Source organism: Herpailurus yagouaroundi, unplaced genomic scaffold (genome assembly GCF_014898765.1).
Source record: "Herpailurus yagouaroundi ecotype Mexico unplaced genomic scaffold, PumYag 215, whole genome shotgun sequence".
In the NCBI taxonomy this organism is placed as follows: Eukaryota; Metazoa; Chordata; class Mammalia; order Carnivora; family Felidae; genus Herpailurus; species Herpailurus yagouaroundi.
In genome coordinates this window covers 5,904,285-5,924,620 of record NW_024412446.1, presented here as the reverse complement: position 1 = coordinate 5,924,620, position 20,336 = coordinate 5,904,285, and the positions used below count along the sequence as shown (strand labels likewise).

The window sequence follows — 20,336 nt, the reverse complement described above, 5'->3', positions numbered from 1 at the left end:
CCAGGAGACACTGAGCGGCTCTGGGTCTGCTCACGAGCTGTGGCTATTGCCGGCTGGATGACTGTCCTCTGGGCATCGTGGGCTCTGACGCCATTTTGTCTCCACTCCGTCTGTCTTCAAAGTCCATGGGTAACTTCTTTGTTCGGAAGGGGCTCCCAGAGGGGTCCAACCATCCTGGACCCCCCCTCCATTCCTATTCCCCCTCGCCATCCATCTGAGCAGCCCCTCGCACTCATCTGGAGCTGACCCAAGTAGACACGAGCCCCAGACACCTTGGTACAATTTTATTCACAAACTCCAGACACCCAGGCTTGGCCTGGCACAAAGGATGTATTCTTGCCAGCGGCAAAAAACTGCTGACAGCACGTTCATGAATACTAACCGTTTTAATTTAAATTAATAGCATTTCTGGAAGACAAATGTGGTTGATAGAAAATATAAAAACTTTTACTGTACAAATTTTACATCACATTCAAAAAAAAAGCAGGCGTGTGCCTGTGGCCACGGAAGACGCTGGCTTTACACACACTGATGAAATCCTGGCTAACACTGCAGCATCGTACGAGCTCCCTAAATGGCTTCACATTTGTGTTTCCACCCCGCCCCCCCCCCAATCAACACAGAACCACGGCAATACAGGCTTACAGGGCGCACAGCTGCCCCCTGTGATCACAAGAAGAAAGGCCACGACAGGGCAGGATTCCAGCGCCCTGCGCGGGTTTGGTGACGCGAGAGAGGTCAACATCGCTACACTGCCCTCGACTAACGGGGAGCTTGCTGGGATTCGGGATCTCGAGTTGGATGGAGACCCAGGGACTGCGGCTTGGGGGAATAAAGGCAGCGGGGACATGGGCCCTAGGGTTTGGGAGGGGACGTTGGGGACTGGGGGCCCGCTGTAAAGAAGGACCAAAGCTTGGGCTCCACTCTCAGACCCCGCTGGGGACTCCGCTGCCCCCAGAGCTCTCGCCAAGGAGGCCCTCCCAGCTTCTCCGTCCCCTTCACGGCTGGCCGTGAGGGCTGAATTCACAGTATCTGCCGTCCTTCGTGTGTTTGCATGGCAGACGGGGAGAGCACACAGAAGGGCAAGCACGTGTTCCCAACCTCAATTCACAGTCACTTAAAGAGACGGAAGGAGAAGGGGACCACGTTTTTTTTTCTTTTTTTTTTTTTTCAAATGAGAGGCAGCACAGAGGCTAGGCCAAGAGCTGGGGGGCCGTCCAGGGCCCTGAAGACGAAGGGGGTGTCCCCCAGGCCTTCGGATCTCCTTCAGGGTTCGTGGCAAAGTGTCAATTCCTTAAGGGCAGGGACTGTGACGGCTCCCATCGTGGGTCCCTGAACTTGCATAAGACACCGTAGGTATTCGACGAAAGCTTCTTGAACTGACCTGCGGGCGTGACGCCCACGGGGGAGGCCAAGGGATGACAGGATGAGACCAGCAGTCTCACGGAGGAGGGAAGAGCCACCCGGGGCTGACTCTAGCTGGGTGTCAGCTCCTGTCTTCCCCGACCAGGAAGGTAAAGGAGCTCGGGTCTGGGGCGCTCATGGGGGGCGGGAGCCTGGATACCTTGCCCGGCTGCACAGCTGCGCTCTCCAAGCGAGCGTGGGTCGGGCCGGGGGGCATCTGACCCAGAGACGGGAAGGTGGCCCTACGACTTCGAGGCCGCGGCCCACTTCCCAGGACATTGTGGCCAGACTCCAGGGAAGGCTCTGAAGATTGGGAGCTTTGCTGGGGGAGTCTAAACGAAAGGGATGGGTGGCCCCCACACCTCCCCATCTTGGCTCAGAGCATGGACACAGCTTCTGGGTCTGAATCCAACCACGTCTCCACCCTCGTCACCCTTGGTCAGTTCTGGTTTGGGGCCTAACATGGCGTAACGTCCACTGAAGGCTTCTCTCCCGTTTGGAACTTTTCTCTTTAGGTGACGGCTTCTGACGAAGACAGACAGGATGCTCTCACGTCACCGACTTTCCCCAGTCAAGCCCCTCCTTCTGGCGCAAATGTACACAAGTGGCCCGGACTCGCTTCACGGAAGGCTCTGAAGACTGGGGGCCGGGTGGGTCCAGATGAAAGGCGTGGGGGGCACGGGCCTCCCGTCCCAGCCGAGAACTCAGACGCGGGCAGTGGAAGACTCAGGAGTGGCAAGGACTTCGAAAAGGGCTGGGGGAGAAGAGGGGGGCAGTTCTGAACCTTGGCATGACTGCTGACGGGCTCCCAAAGAGCCAGGTCACCCTGTGGCTGGGAGGGTGGGCTCAGGGACCCTACTGCCTGCCACTTCTCTCTCCCCCTACCTTCTTTCTTCTCACCAATCAAGCCTTCACGGTGTCCACAGCCGTGGGGCTGGGCCTTCGCTCTTAGCCTCTTCGCTCACATGTGAGCCAGGGACACGGATGAGTCCTAGCTCCTTAGCGTCTGCCTTCCTGGAAGCCGCGAGAAGAAAAGCTCTCTACAGGCCGTACAAACCCTGGCTACCAACCACTGGGTCAGTCCAGATGTTATTTGGGTTTCAGCCGTCTCTACTTTTCTGGCAGGTAGGAGCTGGATCCCTGGGGCTGAATGAGAACCCCAGCTCGCTGGGAACCCCCGACCCTCATAATCCAGCTTGGTTCCTAGCCAGGGTTTCCTCTGCCAGAGGAAAAAGGGACAGTGTCCTTCCGGTAGGACGGGGGAGAACCCTACAGAGGGAGACTCCCCACGGATGGGGTTTAGGGCCAAAGCAGAGTCCAGGTCGAACCTTGTGGTCCCCATCCTACCCCGAGAACAGCCACAGTCACCGTGCTTTTCTTCCTTCTCACTGCCGACAGGGGCCTCCGGGGAGGGGGGGTGGGGTCGCTTCCCCCAGCCTGGCAGGTGGTGCCAGCCCACTTCTGCAGAGCACTTTTTCTTAGTACCTGCTGTAAAACAGCGAGTTCACTCACTCCACAGAGACGTATGTGTAAACGTTTGCTGCCTGTCAGGGCGGGTCTGGTTGTTGGTGATGTCACTTTAAGACAAACAGCAGGTGCAGCTCCATTGCCAGCCCGGGTGTTTTCGTGGACGAAAGGTCTGAATCGATGAGTCGCGTTCCTGGTTTGCGGCACTTGGGAGGGTGGACCGATGTCTCGGAGAGGGTTTTCGTTTTCGTCGTTGGCGGTTGTTGGGATGTTTCAGGACCGCGTTTAAGAGAGAAAGAAATCGGCAGAAAAAGTGCACAAGTTGGCTACATCTTTGGATTACTGGGCTCCAGGACGCCCAAGCCAAACCTTTCGAACCGGGGTACAACTTTGCTGCTGTTAATGCTGCGAAGAGGAACAAAAAGAAGGGTTATGGCCACGCTGGTCTCCATTAGAAGTAGGGCGGTGTTAGCTAGGTCAGTGTCAGAAGCTCCACGGAGGACCCGGCCCCAGCAAGAAGCGAGAGTGACTGCATGCCAACAGCCTCGGCTGAGCTGCTCCTGGCCACACGTGGCCGGGGTGCTAAGACTTGGCCACACACCCTCCCGGGGTGGGGGTGGGGGTGGGGCAGTGGGCTCGTTAGTCTCCGAGTCCTCAGCACCAGCCACTGCCGTGGCCTTGTCCGAACTACTTTCTCACCTGCAGCCCAGCAGAGCTCTGCTCCGAGCACAAGCGGGAGGAGAGAGAAACCTGTCCCCAAGTACCGAGAGGGACATCCCACACTCCTTTCGGACAAGGTCCCCAGGCATCAGAGACCATGTGGGAAGCAAGCTGAAATGCAGATTCTCAGGGCCCACCTCCGGAGACCTGGGCTCAGTTGTGGGAGGGACCCCAGGAATGTGAATTTGGTAAGCGGCACAGCGAGTGTGTGTGGCCTCTCAGCCACACTCTTGATGAACGCTGACCTGGGGTCTGGTACTTTCTGTCCGCACTGGGCGGATGTAAAGGGAGTTAACATCGTGGGGACCGGGGGCAAAAGCTTCGTTCTCATCAGTGAAATCGTCTGGCGACAGCCCTCCCCCACCCCCCACTTTGTTTTAGGACAACTTTCCTAAGCGCGCCGCTGAGGACAAAGCCCTGGCAGGCTAGTGTCTTTCACGGCAACAGGACTTTTGGTGTCCACCACCCCCCGGCCCTCCAGGGGGGCCTGGCCTTCGGCAGCTCTGAAATCCTCCCGCTCCTTGCTGGACAAGATCTCTGCGGCTCAGCAGCCAAGCCAAACCTCTCCGCTGCGCTGTGGGAGCAGTACAGCCGGCGGGAGGCCGAGGTGCTCAGGGGGGCACGAATCTCGCTGAGGTGTTAGTAGGGAGACAGCACCACCCAAACACAAACAGTGCCGCCCCACAGAAGAAGAGTTAGACAATGAAGTCCCATCCGGGAGGCAATTCTGTTAGGGGATCCTCGTGGGCAGCGGTTACTCAGGCACACATAGGCCGTGGAGAGGGGTGGGGGTCAGTTTCAAAAACAAAGCGAGAGAAGAAGTCTCGGGAGAGACGCTCGGAGCAGCAGAGATCGCATCCCCTGGGTTAGTGCCCGCATCTCAGTTTGCGCTTGAGCAGAAGTCACGGTGCCACGGGTCGATTAGGAGGAAGAAAGCCCCGAGTGCATGCAAGGCAGCCAGGCCTACAACCTACGGGAAGAAAGAGAAGAGGGGAGAACCGAGTCAGAGGCCGAGCCCACAGAGGGGCAGGGGGAGCGGCAGAGGCCTGGCCAGGGCAGGGGGCAGGGGACCCTCTTTCCCCACAGAGGGGGAAAAAGGCATCCCCACTCCATTCCCAGCTGGGCAGCCCAGAGAGCTTGGAAGGGACCTGGCACGAAGCACCTGTCCAGAGCTCCGCCGGGACAGTCACAGAATGTTTAGACAGAGGTTGGCCAATGGGTCCACTGCCCCTCAGCCCCGGACTATCCAAAGTGACTTCCTAAAAGTTCGCTGTTTTTGCTTACTGCTTTCCCTTCTTTGAAGCTCTGGCCAAAGGGCACCCTGGACTTGGGCCAATAATCTGAGATGGCTCCCACCCAGGGACGGGCCATCATCTGCCACAGTGGGTAGACGGAGCCCCTGCCACATGCTGTGGGTCTTCTCGGCCCAGCGAGAGACGCACAGGCCTGCGGGGCCCTTGCCAGTGGCCGTTTCAGCGACAGGAGTATCACTTCGGTTTATGCGAACAAAACACACAAAAACGGGGAAGCCGGACGCAGAGACAGAGCAGGAAGCAGGGTGCAAACAGGCAGAAAGACACACTGTTCCTCCAGAACCGGAAAGGAGTTCTTAAAGTCCAGGTGGCCGTAACGTCCTTTCCCGTAGTAGCGGCTCCGCCAGCGCCTGGGGGGGGGGCCCGCGGCCATTTTGCCAAGTGTGGGAACAGCGCAGTCCAGTGGGTGACGGGAGTCGGGCACCCGGTGCAGACGGGTGGAGGAGGAGCCCCGGGAATCAGGACGGCAGGGAGGGGAGGGACGACAGAAGGGGCCAGCGCATCCGCCACCCCCCGAAAATAAACAAAGCAGCAAGACGGATGGAAAAGAAAAGAGAAGATGAGAATTAGACACTGAATGTGTTGAAGAACAGATCCTGAGCGGGGAGCTCGGACTGAGACTCAGGCGGGGCTGCTGGCATTCTTTCCTCCCAGGGGCTAAAACGGATGGCTTTGGGCACGGAACGATGCCCATGTGGGACTCCCGTTTCCCACCTGTGAAATGAGAAGGTGGGGCTATGTGGTCTTTAGGGAATCTGGAAGTATCTCCGGAATGCCAGACCCACCCGCTGCGGCCTTCTCTTCTGTGGCTGAGAAAACCAGCGCCCAAGATATTAAACAAGTCGCCCAAGGTCTGACAAACCAGATCCTTGAACTTTTTGCAAGTCCAGGGGAACCCCAGTCTCTTGGCCTCTGCCAGGAGAGCTCCTGCTCAAAACCCAGTTCCAGTGACCCCCCCCTACCCCCCCGCTTCTGGAGACCCTTTCTCAAGCCCCCTCGGTGGGCAGAGAGGCCCCTGCGTGTGTTCCCACAAAGGCTGTTCTCTGTCACAGCCCTTAGCGTGTTATAACCATTCCCTTCTTTATCCAATTACACTATAAACTCCTTGCTGGCCGAAACCTGGCCTTGGCCTTCAGTCTCCCCAGGTGTGTAGCAGGTACCCAGCAAAGGCTGGCTACAACCCACACCTTTAATGGTCACATTAGGTTATGGAGTCTGACTCATCTTAAGAGCAAAATATCGAAACTACTGTGTCATTCTGACAGACACAGCCCTAAACTGTCATTCCTCTAGACCGTCCCTACAAGTGACCTAAATCAGCAGTTCACTGCATTTCTTCACGGACTTCTGCCTGCAATCTCTGGCAGGTCGGGCGACCCTGCCAGGCCTCCCCTCCCCTGCAGCTTGAGACCCCGTCTGGCTTGTTTTCAGATGGGAGGGGCTGGCGAACTATATTGACGCCAAATCCAGCCACTAAAAGATGTGGACCACTTTGAAGCTTTGTCCAAAACAAAAACAGAAAAACCAAGAACGTATGACAGAGACCACATGACCCACAAGCCTAAAATATTTACCAGCCGCCCTTTCTAGAACCATGGACAGTACAGCTGCCACCAAACACCTGGGCAGCAGACGTGGGATCAGGTGCAGCTTCTCCAGGGGCTCAGCGACGTGGCCGCAGGTGCCCCACGAGCCGCTTGGGGGTGCGGACGAGCTTCTGCCCCACAACTAGCAAGGGCAGCTTTACTTTATCTGTTATCATCAATGGGGACTTGGTGGGAGATCGCACTTTTAGGAAGTGCCCTTGGCCTTCAAAAAGTTTAAAACCGTTCCTGTCACTCAGGGGTCTGGTCACATAGGGCCTGCCCAACCCGTTTCTGTATAATCCATAAACTAAGAATGGTTTTTACCTTCCTGAATGGGTTGGGGGGGGGGGGTGGGAATCAAAAGAAGACTTCACAATATGGGAAAGCTGCATGAAGTTCAAGGGTGAGCGTCCGTAAATAAAGCTGTCTTAGAGCACAGCCATCCCCTGATGTAGGTGCTGGGGCTGCTCTTGCATCAGACGGCAGAGCTGAGTCCTTGTGGCGGGGACTGTATACGGTGCTGTCACAGCCTCACACTGCTGCTGGGTGCGCTACCAATCCTGGGGGCCTGCAAAGCCTAACACAGCTCCCTCCGCTAGAAGCCCGTCCCCCTTCACAAGTCGGCCAGCCTCCCTCTGGCCCAACCCCTGCTTGCTAAAGCCGTGGAAACCGAGGCCCGGAACAAGGAAGGACTTTCCCGGATTCTCACAAAGGGCTCGCAGCAGGGCAGAGGTCCGTTTCTGAGTGTTCTGGCAGAGAGGGCCAGAGGGGCACAGCACGAAGGGAACGAGACGGAATGGAGGAGTAAAGACCACCCTGTACCAAGGGGGTACAAAGGACGGTGTGATTAAACAGAAGGGAGCTGGACTTCTCGTGTCAGAGGAGCACACAAACTCAGGCCATGCCGTCCCCGTAACAGGTGGCTGATCTGGGGGCTAGAAACCGGTCTCGAGTCTGCACCCTTTTAAGTAACAGTCACTTTGCCGATTTTGGTGGTGCTGTAACACCCACGCTGCTCTGGCTTCCTGTCTGGCCCCTTCTATGGTGGAATCTTCCCCGGGCCTAGCCTGGGCCCAGTGTCAGCCCTGTTCTGATAACAGCGATGCTGGGTTTTCACAACAGAGTACCAGAGACGCTCATCTCGCAAAAGGAGTCTCTGAAACAAACAAGACCCTAGTATCACTTGGACAAGGGGACTAGTCGCCTCTGGTGAATCTGCTCTGTATATTCCCCAGATCAAAGTCGTAGGCAGACAGAGCCGACAGGGCCCTTTAAGACACCAGGTCAGGCTGCAAAAGGCCTGCTTGGCGGGTGTGGCCCACGGAGGGGGGACTTACTCAGCGGACTTCCAGAAGTGGCCGGGGTGGGAGAGCCGCCGGTTCAGCTTGGGCAGTTTCTCCAGCATGTCCATCAGCAGGGTGAAGCTGGGCCTCTCCTGCAGGTCGAAAGCCCAGCAGGCAGACAGGATCTCCTGCAAGCAGAGCCGACATTAGCGGCGTGAGAGCTGGCGGGGAGCGAGGAAGGCACAGCTGGGCTACGCGGCGTAGGACCCCTTTGATGCTCTCAAGCACCACCCCCCCTTCTGTCCGTGTCCCCTGAACATCCTGCCGATAGTAAGAAGACTGGCCATTTCTGGAGTAGTTATTTCAGAGAAATAATTGAATCTCAGAAGAGCTCATGCTTCTAGTTGAAAACAAAGGGCACGAGCTTGTCTCCCCTCTTTTCTTCTTAGACCGTCCTGGAATAACAGGAATAAAGCTGAATAAACGCGTAATAGGAAAGAGATCAGAAATGGGATTGTAGGGGCGCCTGGGTGGCTCAGTCGGTTAAGTGTCCGACTCTTGGTTTTGGCTCAGGTCATGCTCTCACGGTTTCGTGAGCTTGAGACCTGCATCAGGCTCTGTGCTGATCGTGCAGGGCCTGCTTGGGATTCTCTCTCTCCCCACTGCCCCTCCCCGACTTATGCTGTCTTGGTCTCTCTCAACATAAACACACTTTAAACAAAAAGAAAGAAAAAAGAAAGAAAGAAACGGGGTTGTAGATTTTTCAAATGGAAAGCAGAAGAAACACAAGACGCTCAGAATAACTGTGGGGTGGGGCCGCAATGGAGGCAGGAGCGACTGCAGCGTTCCAGGAATGGAGGCTGGGAGCGACCAGGATAAAACAGAGGGCAGAACTTCAGAGTTAGCAGAGCACCCTTCCCGAATGCCCCCTAAGAGTGAAGGCCCTCTGACATGGGTAGTTTGCTGCCTATCTCAGGATCTGCACATCTACAGCACACCCTGCAGCCTTTCAGTTCAGCAGAGCTCCTGTGAGAAAACAGGCCTGTACACACGACCAGGCAGGAAATGCTCACTGACTTAGGCAGCTCGGGCTTCTGTTCTCAACTGAGTGTGTGTGTGTGTGTGTGTGTGTGTGTGTGTGTGTGTGTGTGTGTAGAAGCTACTCTATCCATAAAACAAGACCAAGGTGCAACAACAAAAAAAAAAACACACCAAAAATAAGGGAGTGCTTGAAATTAATAATACAACTTTTGAAATGAAACATTAGGAGTACTGGAAGATAAAATCCAGGAAATTCCCCAGATTGTGTACTCAATTTTAGGTAGGGAATAGAAAACATTCAAGGTCAAAGAGGATCGCCTGGGTGGCTCAGTCGGGTGAGTGTCCGACTCTTGATTTTGGCTCAGGTCATGATCCCAGGGTCATGGGATCGAGACTCACGTCAGGCTCTGCACTGAACGTGCAGCCTGCTTAAGAGTCTCCCTCTCTCTCCCTCTCTCTGCTCCTCTCTCCCACTTGTACTCTCTCTCTCCCTCTCTAAAATAAAAGAGAGAAGGTAAAAGACACAGAAGCTCACCAAGGATCAAATTCTGTCTAATGGGAGTTTCCACAAGAGAAAACAAAGAAACTATAGGGCAGGAAACTATATAAAAAAGAAAAAAAACATAATAAAAGTAAATTTCCCAGCAACTTTCAAGGAAAATTGGAATCTTACTCTGAAAAGGCTCAGTGTGAAGGGACCCAACTGAAAAAAGAAAATCAAACCAAGAAATAAACTTATTCTAAGGTATATTTTAATAAAATTTCAATATAACAAGGATAAAGAGAAGATCCCAAGAGGTTCCCAGAAAGAATAAAACAGGGCATCTATAAAAGATTGAGAATTAAGATTAATATCAGATTGCTCAGCAATGCACTGGACACTTAGTAGATAGCAGAGCAAAAAAGTCACATTCTTAGGCAAGGTTATTGTGAACCTCTGGTGTGAAAGTGAAGCAAGGACGTGTTTAGGCATGTACGGATTCAAAGACTCTCTTATGCATCTACTGGGAAGGAGATCCTTTAGGTTTCACTCTCATTTTGCTGGAGTGCAAATAAAGAAATGGAAAGACATGAGATACAAGAAATTCTAGTATTCACCCAGCAATGAATGAAAAGAAATGAAAAAATGACAACACTACAGTAGGCCTAAAATTCCATCATGCAAATTATAAGAAATCAGTGGGCCCTGAAAAGAATGAAACAAATTCCATTCCATAAGCAGTGTGTAGGAGATGCAAGACCTTAGGAATACGGTAAAGGTGTTTATTACCTCTCTCAATGAGGAAGAAAAGAAAGGCCATTAGAAACTACAGGAAAAACATAAAACCACACAAGAAAACCATGGTCCACACGTGAAGCCAACAAAATCGTGGTGAGCCTTTGAATAACTGATAGAATGGAAGAAAAGAGATGGACCCACAAAGAAGAAAATGTAATCCCCGTGAACTACTTAACCAGTATCTAATAGCAATTACAATCTATTATAATAGTGCACACATTGTTTATTGTCTTTTCACTTTTAGCCTCTATCTATAGATACAGGATGGAAGACTTAATCATGGCAACACAAAATTAGTCCTGATAAAAGCATAAAGAGAAAGCGATGCAAGTTGAGCAGAGAAGAAGGGGCAGAGGGTCCTGGAATGAAGACCTGATGGAACAAGAAGTCAGTCTTTTGGAGAGTGACCAGAGGAAAGGGACTGCTGGTTTTCATTAAGAATCCTCTGGCCTTTTGATGTCATCCTGTGCACACTAACTCACCATGGCTGCCTTAACACAGAAAGTAGTGCCTGGTGATAAACTTACAGTAGTGTGGCTGGAGGGACAGAGATAAGGTGCCCCTCCGAGGGTACTTACTACTTTTGACTATGAGTCAAAAATCACTTTTTATTGCCATTGACCAACACCCCCTCTACCCTCCAATGGCAATGTATTAAAAAAAAGAAAAGAAAAGATCAAACAGGAAAGTCAACTTTCATGAGCCAGAAGCTGACTGCTGGAACGTTTGCTCTCTGTCCCCATTTCCCCACCCCCTGTGCCTAATCTATTCTTTTTTTTTTTTTTAATTTTTTTTTCAACGTTTATTTATTTTTGGGACAGAGAGAGACAGAGCATGAACGGGGGAGGAGCAGAGAGAGAGGGAGACACAGAATCGGAAACAGGCTCCAGGCTCTGAGCCATCAGCCCAGAGCCCGACGCGGGGCTCGAACTCACAGACCGCGAGATCGTGACCTGGCTGAAGTCGGACGCTTAACCGACTGCGCCACCCAGGCGCCCCTATTTTTTCTATTCTTAAGAAGCTTCAAAGGTCACATAACCCCACGCTGCTAGAAATCCTTCCAAAACACAACTCTGGCTGTGCACTAGGAGGAGCTTTATTTAAAAATGAAAAATAAAAACAACTAATTATGATCTTAGCCCCAACCCAGGCCAATTAAATCTTTCCGTCTGGTGGAGGCCCTAGACCTGATATTTTTAAGAGCTCGCCGGCTCAGTCGGTTATGCACCCAACTCTTGATTTCAGCTCAGGTCATGATCTCACAGTCGTGAGATCAAGCCCTGTGGCAGGCTCAGCGCTGGGCATGGAGCCTAACTGAGGCTGATTCTCTCTCTCCCTGTTTCTGCCCTTACCCTGCACATGTGTGCACATCTGTGCATGTACTCTGTCTCAAAATAAACATTAAAGTGAATAAATAAAAGCTCCCAGATGATTCTGACTTGTAGCCAGCATTGAATCCTGACTCCCTTGTAGTCCTCTGATGGGCTCTGCACTCTGTTCCAGGCCCTCACCCACCACTCTGCTCTAAGACTCTAAGTGTGTAGAAATATAATTGTGATTGTTGCTAAGAAGGCAACTAAGGCTATTTTTTCCTTCCGATAAAACATACATGCACGCATACTCTGGCTTATACAAAGTGTCCTTAATAACTTTATTGTAAAGTTATTAGAAATTGGAAATAACCTAAATGTCCAACAACAGAGAAGTAGGTACATTATGGCGTAAGCCATGGGACAGGAGGGTAGACAGACTTAAAAGGATTTGTCAGTGACTTAAAAATAATAAAAAATAAAAGGTCGTGTGGAAAAAAGATCATGATTAAGAAAAAATTAGCTATGTGTTAGGAGCTTGATCTTGCTAAAGGTATGTATTTAAAAAAAATTTGGGGGGGTTGGGCACTGGGGTGGCTCAGTCGGTTGCGCATCCGACTTGGGCTCAGGTCATGATCTCGCGGTTTGTGGGTTCAAGCCCCACATCCGGATTGCTGCTGTCAGCCTGTCAGCGCAGAGCCCATTTCGGATTCTCTGTCCCTCTCTCTCTGCCCCTCCCCTGCTTGCACTCTCCTCCAAATAAATAAATATTTAAAAATTTTTTTTTCCACGTTTTTATTTATTTTTGGGACAGAGAGAAACAGAGCATGAACGGGGGAGGGGCAGAGAGAGAGGGAGACACAGAATCGGAAACAGGCTCCAGGCTCTGAGCCATCAGCCCAGAGCCCGACGCAGGGCTCGAACTCACGGACCGCGAGATCGTGACCTGGCTGAAGTCCGACGCTTAACCGACTGCGCCACCCAGGCGCCCCTAAATAAATATTTTTAAAAAAAGAACTTAAAGGAATTTTTTTAAGACTGTAGGGTAGTAGGTGCTTTAGCTGCTCTCTGAACTACCCAGCAGCCAGGAGCCCGGACCCCTCCTACCACTACCCTGCTCAGGTGTCCAAGGCCATGTCATGGGAAAGGTGGTTCTGCCTGAGGAGCTGGCCAAGAGCATCAGGAAGGCACTCGTCACCCACTCGCCTTGCCTGACACCCCAGCGAGGTGGTATCAGTTGGCCAAAGAGGAGCCTGGTGTCGGTGCTGTAGATTAGCATTTTGGTGTCATTCCTTTTTTTTTTTTTTTTTTAATGTTTATTTATTTTTGAGAGAGAAACAGAGGGCGAGTGGGAGAGGGGCAGAGAGACAGAGAGAGAGAGAGAGAGAGAGAGAGAGAGACAGACAGACAGACAGACAGACACAGAATCCTCCAGGATCCGAGCTGTCAGCACACAGCCTGACGCGGGATTTGAACCCACGAACTATGAGATTATGACCTGAGCCGAAGTCGGATGCTTAACCAACTGCGCCCCCATTTTGGTGTCATTCTTGGAGGGGCGTCCCTGTACAAATAGTTTGCACTTCAACCAGATGGCATGTACTCCTGAGGAAATAAAGTACACTAAGCACAATGTCAAGCTAGTATTCCAAGGATGCCCTACCAACTTGCTACCGGTCCAAGGAGGAAAATACTAAGATCTGTTAAGATCTTGAAAGAAGGGGCACCTGGGTGGCTCCATCAGTTAAGCATCCGACTTCGGCTCAGGTCATGATCCCACGGTTCGTGGGTTTGAGCCCCACGTCGGGCTCTGTCTGTGCTGACAGCTCAGAACCTGGATGGAGCCTGCTTCAGATTCTGTGTCTCCCTCTCTCTCTGCCCCTCCCCTGCTCACACTCTGTCTCTGCCTCTCTCTCAAAAACAAACATTAAACAAATTTTTTTTTTTAAGATCTTCAAGGAAGATTAGGTTGCATTTCTCACTCTCCCTGTCCCAGTTTGCAGATGGGGATTCTGCCAACACTGTCCAGGACTTCAACAAGAAGGCCACAGCCTAGTTAGATCTCAACCCAGACCAGCATGAGGTGGTCCTCTAATGTTATGCCACCCAGATACCTACTGGAGCTTATTAACATCCAGGCTGGCACCTATCTGCTCAAAACATTGAGCCCTGGGTTCCTTTATGTGTCATTATGCCAGGGCAAGGAAACTTACAAAATGCAACGCAGAGAAACCGTTAGAGGTATTCAGAAACACGAGATCAGCACCCGATTTGGCACCGTGGCAACCCAAATACGCTGTGGAAACTTCGATTTGTTCTTTAACAGTTGAGAAGAATACTTCAGAGAAAGATCCGATACCATGGTAACCCCCCATCCATTTGTGCTCTGTGCATCCATCACCTTCTTTCATGTAAGTAATAGATGGGGTTTTACTATCTTTTCAACTCACAATTCAGTTAAAAGCATTACCTTTATTTTTATTTCTTTCCAGTCTTTTTTTTTTTTTTAACATTTATTTTTGAGCAACAGAGGGAGACAGAGTGCAAGCCAGGGAGGGGCAGAGAGAGAGGGAGACACAGAATCCGAAGCAGGCTCCAGGTTCCAAGCTGTCAGCCCAGAGCCCAACACGGGGCTCGAATCCACGAACCGTGAGATCCTGACCTGAGCTGAAGTCTGATGCTTAACTGACTGAGCCACCCAGATGCCGGCCAGCGCCCCCCCTCCCCCGCCACCACCATTTTTTTTAAAGACCATGGTTTTGTATAAAGAAAAACAGTTGGGTAATAAAGGACACAGACCTTTTAGCCAGCAGCAAAGAGGCCTGCCCAGCATACTTCTGCCTCCTGGTGGGTCCCCTTTCTCAGGTGAGTAAATGAAGAAGGGTACACCTGCTGTGTGCCCAGCCTCCCTCCCTCTAGCCCTCCGTCCCTAAGAACAGGGGGCTACTCACAGTGACTTCCTTCCCCAGGCTGACGGAGGCCAGGACGCGCTTCATTCCCTCTCCACTTCCAATCTGCCAGATCAAGGCCTCTGCAGCTTGGTTCTTAAAGGGCCAGTCTCTTGCTTGAAGTTCATACCAAACAGTCCTGTGGGGACCACCCATGCAGCGTGAGCTCCTGAACCGCTCGGCCCAGCTCATGCCCAGGGGAAGGGGGGGAGGGGGGTTCCTGCTGCCACAGTGCGAGGAACCCAGCCAGAGCATCCGGGATCCTCCTCCAGCTTTCCCCACCCACCAGGCTCCCAGAGATACCATGACAGCATCCCAGCAGCTCCTTCCAGTCACAAGGGGACCCGTGGCCCTACACATCTGTTGTGATGGAAGGTCTGAGGCTGCATAGGCTCCGAACAGATATCCTGGTACAAATGTCTAGCCTCAGTGGGGCTGATGCCTACGTCCAAGGTTGGCTGAGGAGTAACAAAGGCCAAGCCCAGCGCCTGGCACGCACACAGGTGCTCAGGAAGTAAGAGTTCAAGGTAAGGAGAGGAAGAAACTACCCTCAGGGGAAAGGACACCCAGAGACGACAGGGTGAGGCCCTCACTCAGCCTCTCCAAGCTCCCTCACCTTTCCTGACTCATCTTGACCTTCTCCGTTAGACCCCCACTGTTCAGTGCAGGGGCCACTAGCCATGGGGGGCTATCGAGCAACTGAAATGTGGAGAGTGGACCTGAGATGTGCTGCAGGTGCAAAGTACTCTCCAAAGTTTGGAAACTTCGTTGGGTAAAATAGCTCCTTAATTTTTAAATTTTGATTACATGTTGAAATGATAATATTTTGGATATATTGAGCTAAACCCATTATCAAAACAGGTTTTATCTATTTTTCTTTTTTTTTTTTTTTAGCATGGCTAAGAGAAAACTTTAAATTCTGTATCTGGCTCACGTTATGTGTCTATATTTTTATTTTTCTCTTGGTTAGCTTCATGGGGGCACTAGAGGCCGGCTGGCAGGACCCCCTGGTTCTCCCAGAGGGACAATTCTTAGCTCTGGTCAGCATCTCCACGGGGCACTGGGTGAGACAGACACCCAGAAATTACCTTAGTCCTCATGAAACCTTAGAGGAGGTACCATTATTCTTCCCATTTTACAGCTGAGGAAAAAGAGAAGGTCAAGGATGTGGTTCCTTAGCCAACAAGCGGCAGAATCAGGACTTGAAGCATGACATCACCCCCTCCTTGCCCCCAAGGTCAGCCGTGCCCTTTCTTTCGGTCACTCTTGGCCTCGGAGCCCCAAAAGAGGGGGACGCGTGGGTCCTCCTCACCCAAATGCATAGACGTCAGCAGCTTTGGAGAACGGCAGCTGGTCCTCGTCCTTCCCGGGGGTCATCTCGCGGACAATCTCCGGGGCCAAGTAGCACAGCCAGTCATGTGACAGCTTCAGCTGGTTCTCACGCCTGGAGGCCAAGAAGCCAGAACGAGGGCATGGGAGCCTTTCAGCCAGCAGCAAAGAGGCAGCCCGGCCCACGGGTGCCCCAGGGCCAGCACCCCACCCATGCGTGGCCCCGAAAACAGCACGCTGCTCCTGCACTTGGCCAAGGCACCGGTGCTTTGGGGGGACGTTACAGAAGAGGGATAGCCCGGTTTTTCTAGGAAAGCAGGTATTAGCAGGGAGCTGATTGATTCTCCAGCCTGGTACTGGGCTGATGCTCTTCCTCGTACTGGGGACGTGAACCCTCGTCCCCTGTCCAAGTCAGTGAGCAAATAGGTCACGTGCGAGCAAGGGGACCCAGCCTCCATGGGGTCAGCCTGAGAATGAAGCGCCACGTAGGAGGGACCCAAACGTCACCCATGCCTGACTCGGGACCAGAACCCTAAGGACAGGACCGAAGCAAACCTGGCCCTTCCTGTAGGGAGGACAGCTCCTCAGCAACAGATAGCAAGTGCCCAGACCTCAGCTGCACCTCGGAGCCTGGCCGGCACCACCCAGTTCCTCCCCGTTCCGTCCAGACGCCCAAGGCCAACTCACCGTCCCTCTCGGACCACGCCCGAGATCCCAAACAGCCCGAAGTCTGTGATGACCACTTTGCCGTTGTCATAGAAGACGTTCTTGGATTTGAGATCTTTGTGCACAATGCCCTTGGCATGTAGATATCCCATGCCCTGGAAAATAGCGAGCCTCACGTCGGCGGGGCGGGAAGACGAGTGACAAGGATTCACCTTGGGCTGCCCACCTGGGCTGGGCAGTGAGCTGGACACCCTCCCCACGGCCCCTCATGGGATCTTCAAAATCCTATGCGGTCGAATTATCTCCATTTTACAGATGAGGAAACCGAGCCTCAGAGAGGGGAAGTCACTTGCCCCAGGCCACACAGCAGTTAAGCAGCATTGCTGAGGCCTGGTTCAGGCTAGTCCGTGGTACTGTGCTGTCCAACAGGCACTGTATGCTTAGCTAAGGTGTGGAGAGGGTGGCGGGTGGGGAGCTGGGGGGTCAGGAAGTGTATAAAGAGCCGTGATACCCCCCACGTTAAGTCATACAGCAATCGGGTGATCTATAGGGTCTCTATCAGGCTTCACACCAACTGGCCTCTACCCGTAAGCTAGGCAAGAGATGAATTCCCAGAGAGGGGGCCCCCAAATTCAGGTGGTCCCAGTGTCTGTATGGGACACAGGCCACCTGACGCAGGCACGCTCTCACCCAAGGTCCAACTGTCTTCTGACACGAAACTCAGGACTCCCGCCTACTCCCCCGATGCCCTCCAGAACGGGGGCAGCTGCCACCGCTGAAGTGGCCATCCCGCCAGCTCAGAAAGAGGCGCACGTAAGGCCACCTCCCAACCGCCCACGTGGAGGACGCCTCCCACATTACGAGAGTCCTTCTGGCTTTAAAGCTACTTGGGGTGGGAAATGGAAAAGTAAACAGACCACATTTAGGGAACAGAAAGAACGAGCCGCGACACAGAAGCCAGCTGAGGCCAGAGCTCGGTCCGAGGGGGTCTGGAGAGCATCAGAGAAGAATTTACACGAGGCCGGAGATGGGGAGGGTGTGGGGTCTGTGGTAGCACCCCCCACCGCCTCCCAAGGCTTACAGGAGAGCTCTCACCCACGCTGTGCAAGCAGAGAGCCCCGGGAAAGACTGACTTGCTCCTTCCCCAAAGTCCATCCTGAGTGCAAGAGGGTCATTCCTAGACTATCTGCCCATTTCCCAAACCCAACCAAGGCACAAGCCTTCCTCAGGGACCAAAGACACCACCCGGGGCCAAACAGGGACCAGCTACATGACCGAGGACGAGTGGCTGTGCCACTCTGAGCCTTGTGTACAGAAGAGGTGCCACGGGCTCGGAGGCCAGCTTCAAGAGATGAGATTTAAGCGCCCAGGTCTATAGGGCACCTGGGTGGCTCAGTCAGTTAAGCGTCCAACTTTGGCTCAGGTCACGATCTCGTGGTTTGTGGGTTCGAGCCCCGTGTCGGGCTCTGTGCGGACAGCTCGGAACCTGGAGCCTGCTTCGGATTCTGTGTCTCCCTCTCTCTCTGCCTCTCCCCCACTTGCACATTCTCTCAAAAATAAATAAACATTAAAAAATTTTTTTCAAATAAAATAAAAAATAAATGCTCAGGTCTGGAGCACAAATCCCCTCCCTTCTCACGCTCTCTCGGGGTCTCCAGAGTAGCTCCCCAATCACAAACCTAGCCAAAGGTCAGGACCCTGTTCTCGTATTTTGAACCTCAAGACGCCAAAGATGAGAACAAAAGAAAGTGGCTTAGAGAGGACAGCGTTTCAGCAGGTGGAAAACCAAACGAGCCAGCAGAGAGGCGGCTTCCGGCTCTATGGCTCCAAAATCTTTGAGTAACTTCTCTCGTCTGCGCCTAGAATCTTACAGATGGCTCCTTCATCTGACCTCAGCTGGTCAGCAACCATACAGACGCCCCAGAGTATGGAGCGTAAGGAGAGAAGAACAGTTTGGTGCGGGGGAGGGAGGCAGAGCAGGGGAGACAGTGGGGAGCAGGGGGGACAGTGGGGAGCAGGGCCCAGCAAGTCGGGAGACAACATGAAGTAGGTGTAACACCCAGCGGCTCCCTCCACCTCCTCCAAAAGGAGACATGCTGCAAACGAAGGCATAAGTGTGGGGTTTTAACGGAGAGGCTTTGAAATTCCATTCATGAATTTAGCCACGTGGACATGTCATGTCACGTGGAAATCTTGGTCTGCGCATAGAAGTCACCGGTGACTTGTGTCTCTTCCTTGCTAAAGACACGCACGCATGCACACATGCACGGTGGATGGCACGAGGGAGGGAGGGAGGGAGGAAAAGGAAAGGTGGGAGCGGAGGCGGGAGACAGGGAGCTGCAGGGAGGTCCCAAGAACAAGCTTTTCATCTGACTGATGCCAGACCCAGCATCAGTCTGGCTTTTATCCAAGCCTGCTAGGTTGCTAAATGAAGCAACTTATAAATAAGCTTTTCTTTCATTTGTGTTTAATTACTCTAAATAAATAAATAAATAAATAAATAAATAAATAAATAGAATTTAAAGCCACCAATAAACAAAAAACTTAATAAACAAAACAAGGAAGGGAGGGAGGGAGGGAGGCAGGCAGGCAGGCTGCCGGAGGGCCGGTCCTCACGAAACTTGGATTTGGAAACCTGAAGGCAGAAAAGCGTGGGTGCTCTCACACCGCCCTCAATCAGTTCAAAGACGCTCATCAGGCGCCATGCCCTGCGCCCAGTGGGCCCTCAGCGGATTATCCCACTCTGCTCCAGCACTAATCCAACGGGGGAGGCTATATTGGAAGCCCCATCTTACTGGCTTACTGAAGAGGAAGTCAAGGCTCAGAGAGGCTCAATGACCCGCCCAAAGTCACACAGCTGGTGCGACCAGGATTCAAACCCTTAAAGCCTGCCGTGCTCCGATTCATCCGTCATCACAGACTGGGCGTCTAGCTCCTGGCTCTGAGTGGATGAGACACGGACAGAGGGAAGGAGACGGGGGCCCACCCTTGAGGTGCTCCAGCTACAGGAAGAGACGGAGCAGGAGGAAGGCCAGGAACCCCGGGACCGGCCGGCTCATCCTTTACCTTGATGATCTCCTGAGCAATCTGTCTGGTCTTGTTGATGTCCAGAGACGTCTTGGGGTCCCTCACAAATGAGTGCAATGTCCGTCCCTTGCAGAAGCTGTGGAGAGTGGTGGGGTCAGACAGAGGTGTGGGGCCAGTGCAGCTCGACCCCAGCCCTTGCGGCCAGAGTGGTGCCCCCAGCCTCTGGAGGACCCTCTCCATCCCCTGGACTGGTGAGCACCGGAATCCTTGCTCTTACCCAAGCCTGACACCCATTCCTTCCTGGCCAGGCCTGAGCGTGCAAAATCACACACACATGCACCTTGTTTCCTGAGGCCCAGGGCCTGCCCACCCCAGAACAGGAAACCCAGTGCACCAAGGCTCGTGGCAACCCAGAGAGCAGCCCAGCCTCGGGGGATTCAAGGCGGGAACGTGCCCCCTCAAACTCAGGAAGAATCTGGCCTTTTAGGACTACAACTGGACGACATCTGGGGCTCTCCATGATGATGCGCACGATCTCTTTGCTGTTTTCTGATCACAGACATTTTATTACCATATAGGAGTGTGCAGGAGGAGGGTGGCATCATCAGGGGTGTCGGAGTGATTACTGGAAAATGGGCTCACATTTTCAGGCCTCCTCCTGCATTGACTCCTAAAACCTGGGCTGAGCAAGGACCCGGAGAGAATGTATAGCTCACTCCCCTGTTCCTGGGAAAAGTTCAGTTAAGGCATCTCATGAAGAAGCTAGTTTTAGGAAACTTCTCCAAGGAGATAGGATTCTTAGAGCCTCGGAGACTTGGAGAACCGGCCGAGGGGTCTGGGATAGTGACTGACGGTTCCTCGTCTGTGTTCTAACGCCCTCAGCATAATGTGGTAATGGATGTTTCGTTATGTGTAGTCCCTTTAAGCAGACTCAGATTCTCATGGTGTGGCAGGGGTGAAGAG

General features: G+C 52.8%; 1 protein-coding gene across 12 annotated transcripts in view; it reads right to left on the bottom strand.

Annotated features, from left to right (window-relative positions):
• Positions 1 to 269: 269 nt before the first annotated feature.
• KSR1 (kinase suppressor of ras 1) overlaps positions 270 to 20,336 on the bottom strand; it is a 164,412-nt gene continuing 144,345 nt past the window's right edge. For 8 of the 12 annotated variants that reach the window (XM_040455289.1, XM_040455290.1, XM_040455294.1 and 5 more), the window contains 7 exons: positions 19,413 to 19,509; positions 16,368 to 16,501; positions 15,664 to 15,795; positions 14,355 to 14,490; positions 7,828 to 7,961; positions 5,174 to 5,254; positions 270 to 3,276 (listed from right to left, as the gene is read on the bottom strand). In XM_040455289.1, the coding sequence (XP_040311223.1) occupies positions 3,198 to 3,276; positions 5,174 to 5,254; positions 7,828 to 7,961; positions 14,355 to 14,490; positions 15,664 to 15,795; positions 16,368 to 16,501; positions 19,413 to 19,509 (793 nt within the window). In that variant the 3' untranslated portion in view covers positions 270 to 3,197. Of the gene's footprint in view, positions 4,562 to 5,173; positions 5,255 to 7,827; positions 7,962 to 14,354; positions 14,491 to 15,663; positions 15,796 to 16,367; positions 16,502 to 19,412; positions 19,510 to 20,336 lie in introns of all 12 variants that reach the window. The other 4 variants (XM_040455291.1, XM_040455293.1, XM_040455292.1 and 1 more) reach the window with 3 other exon arrangements.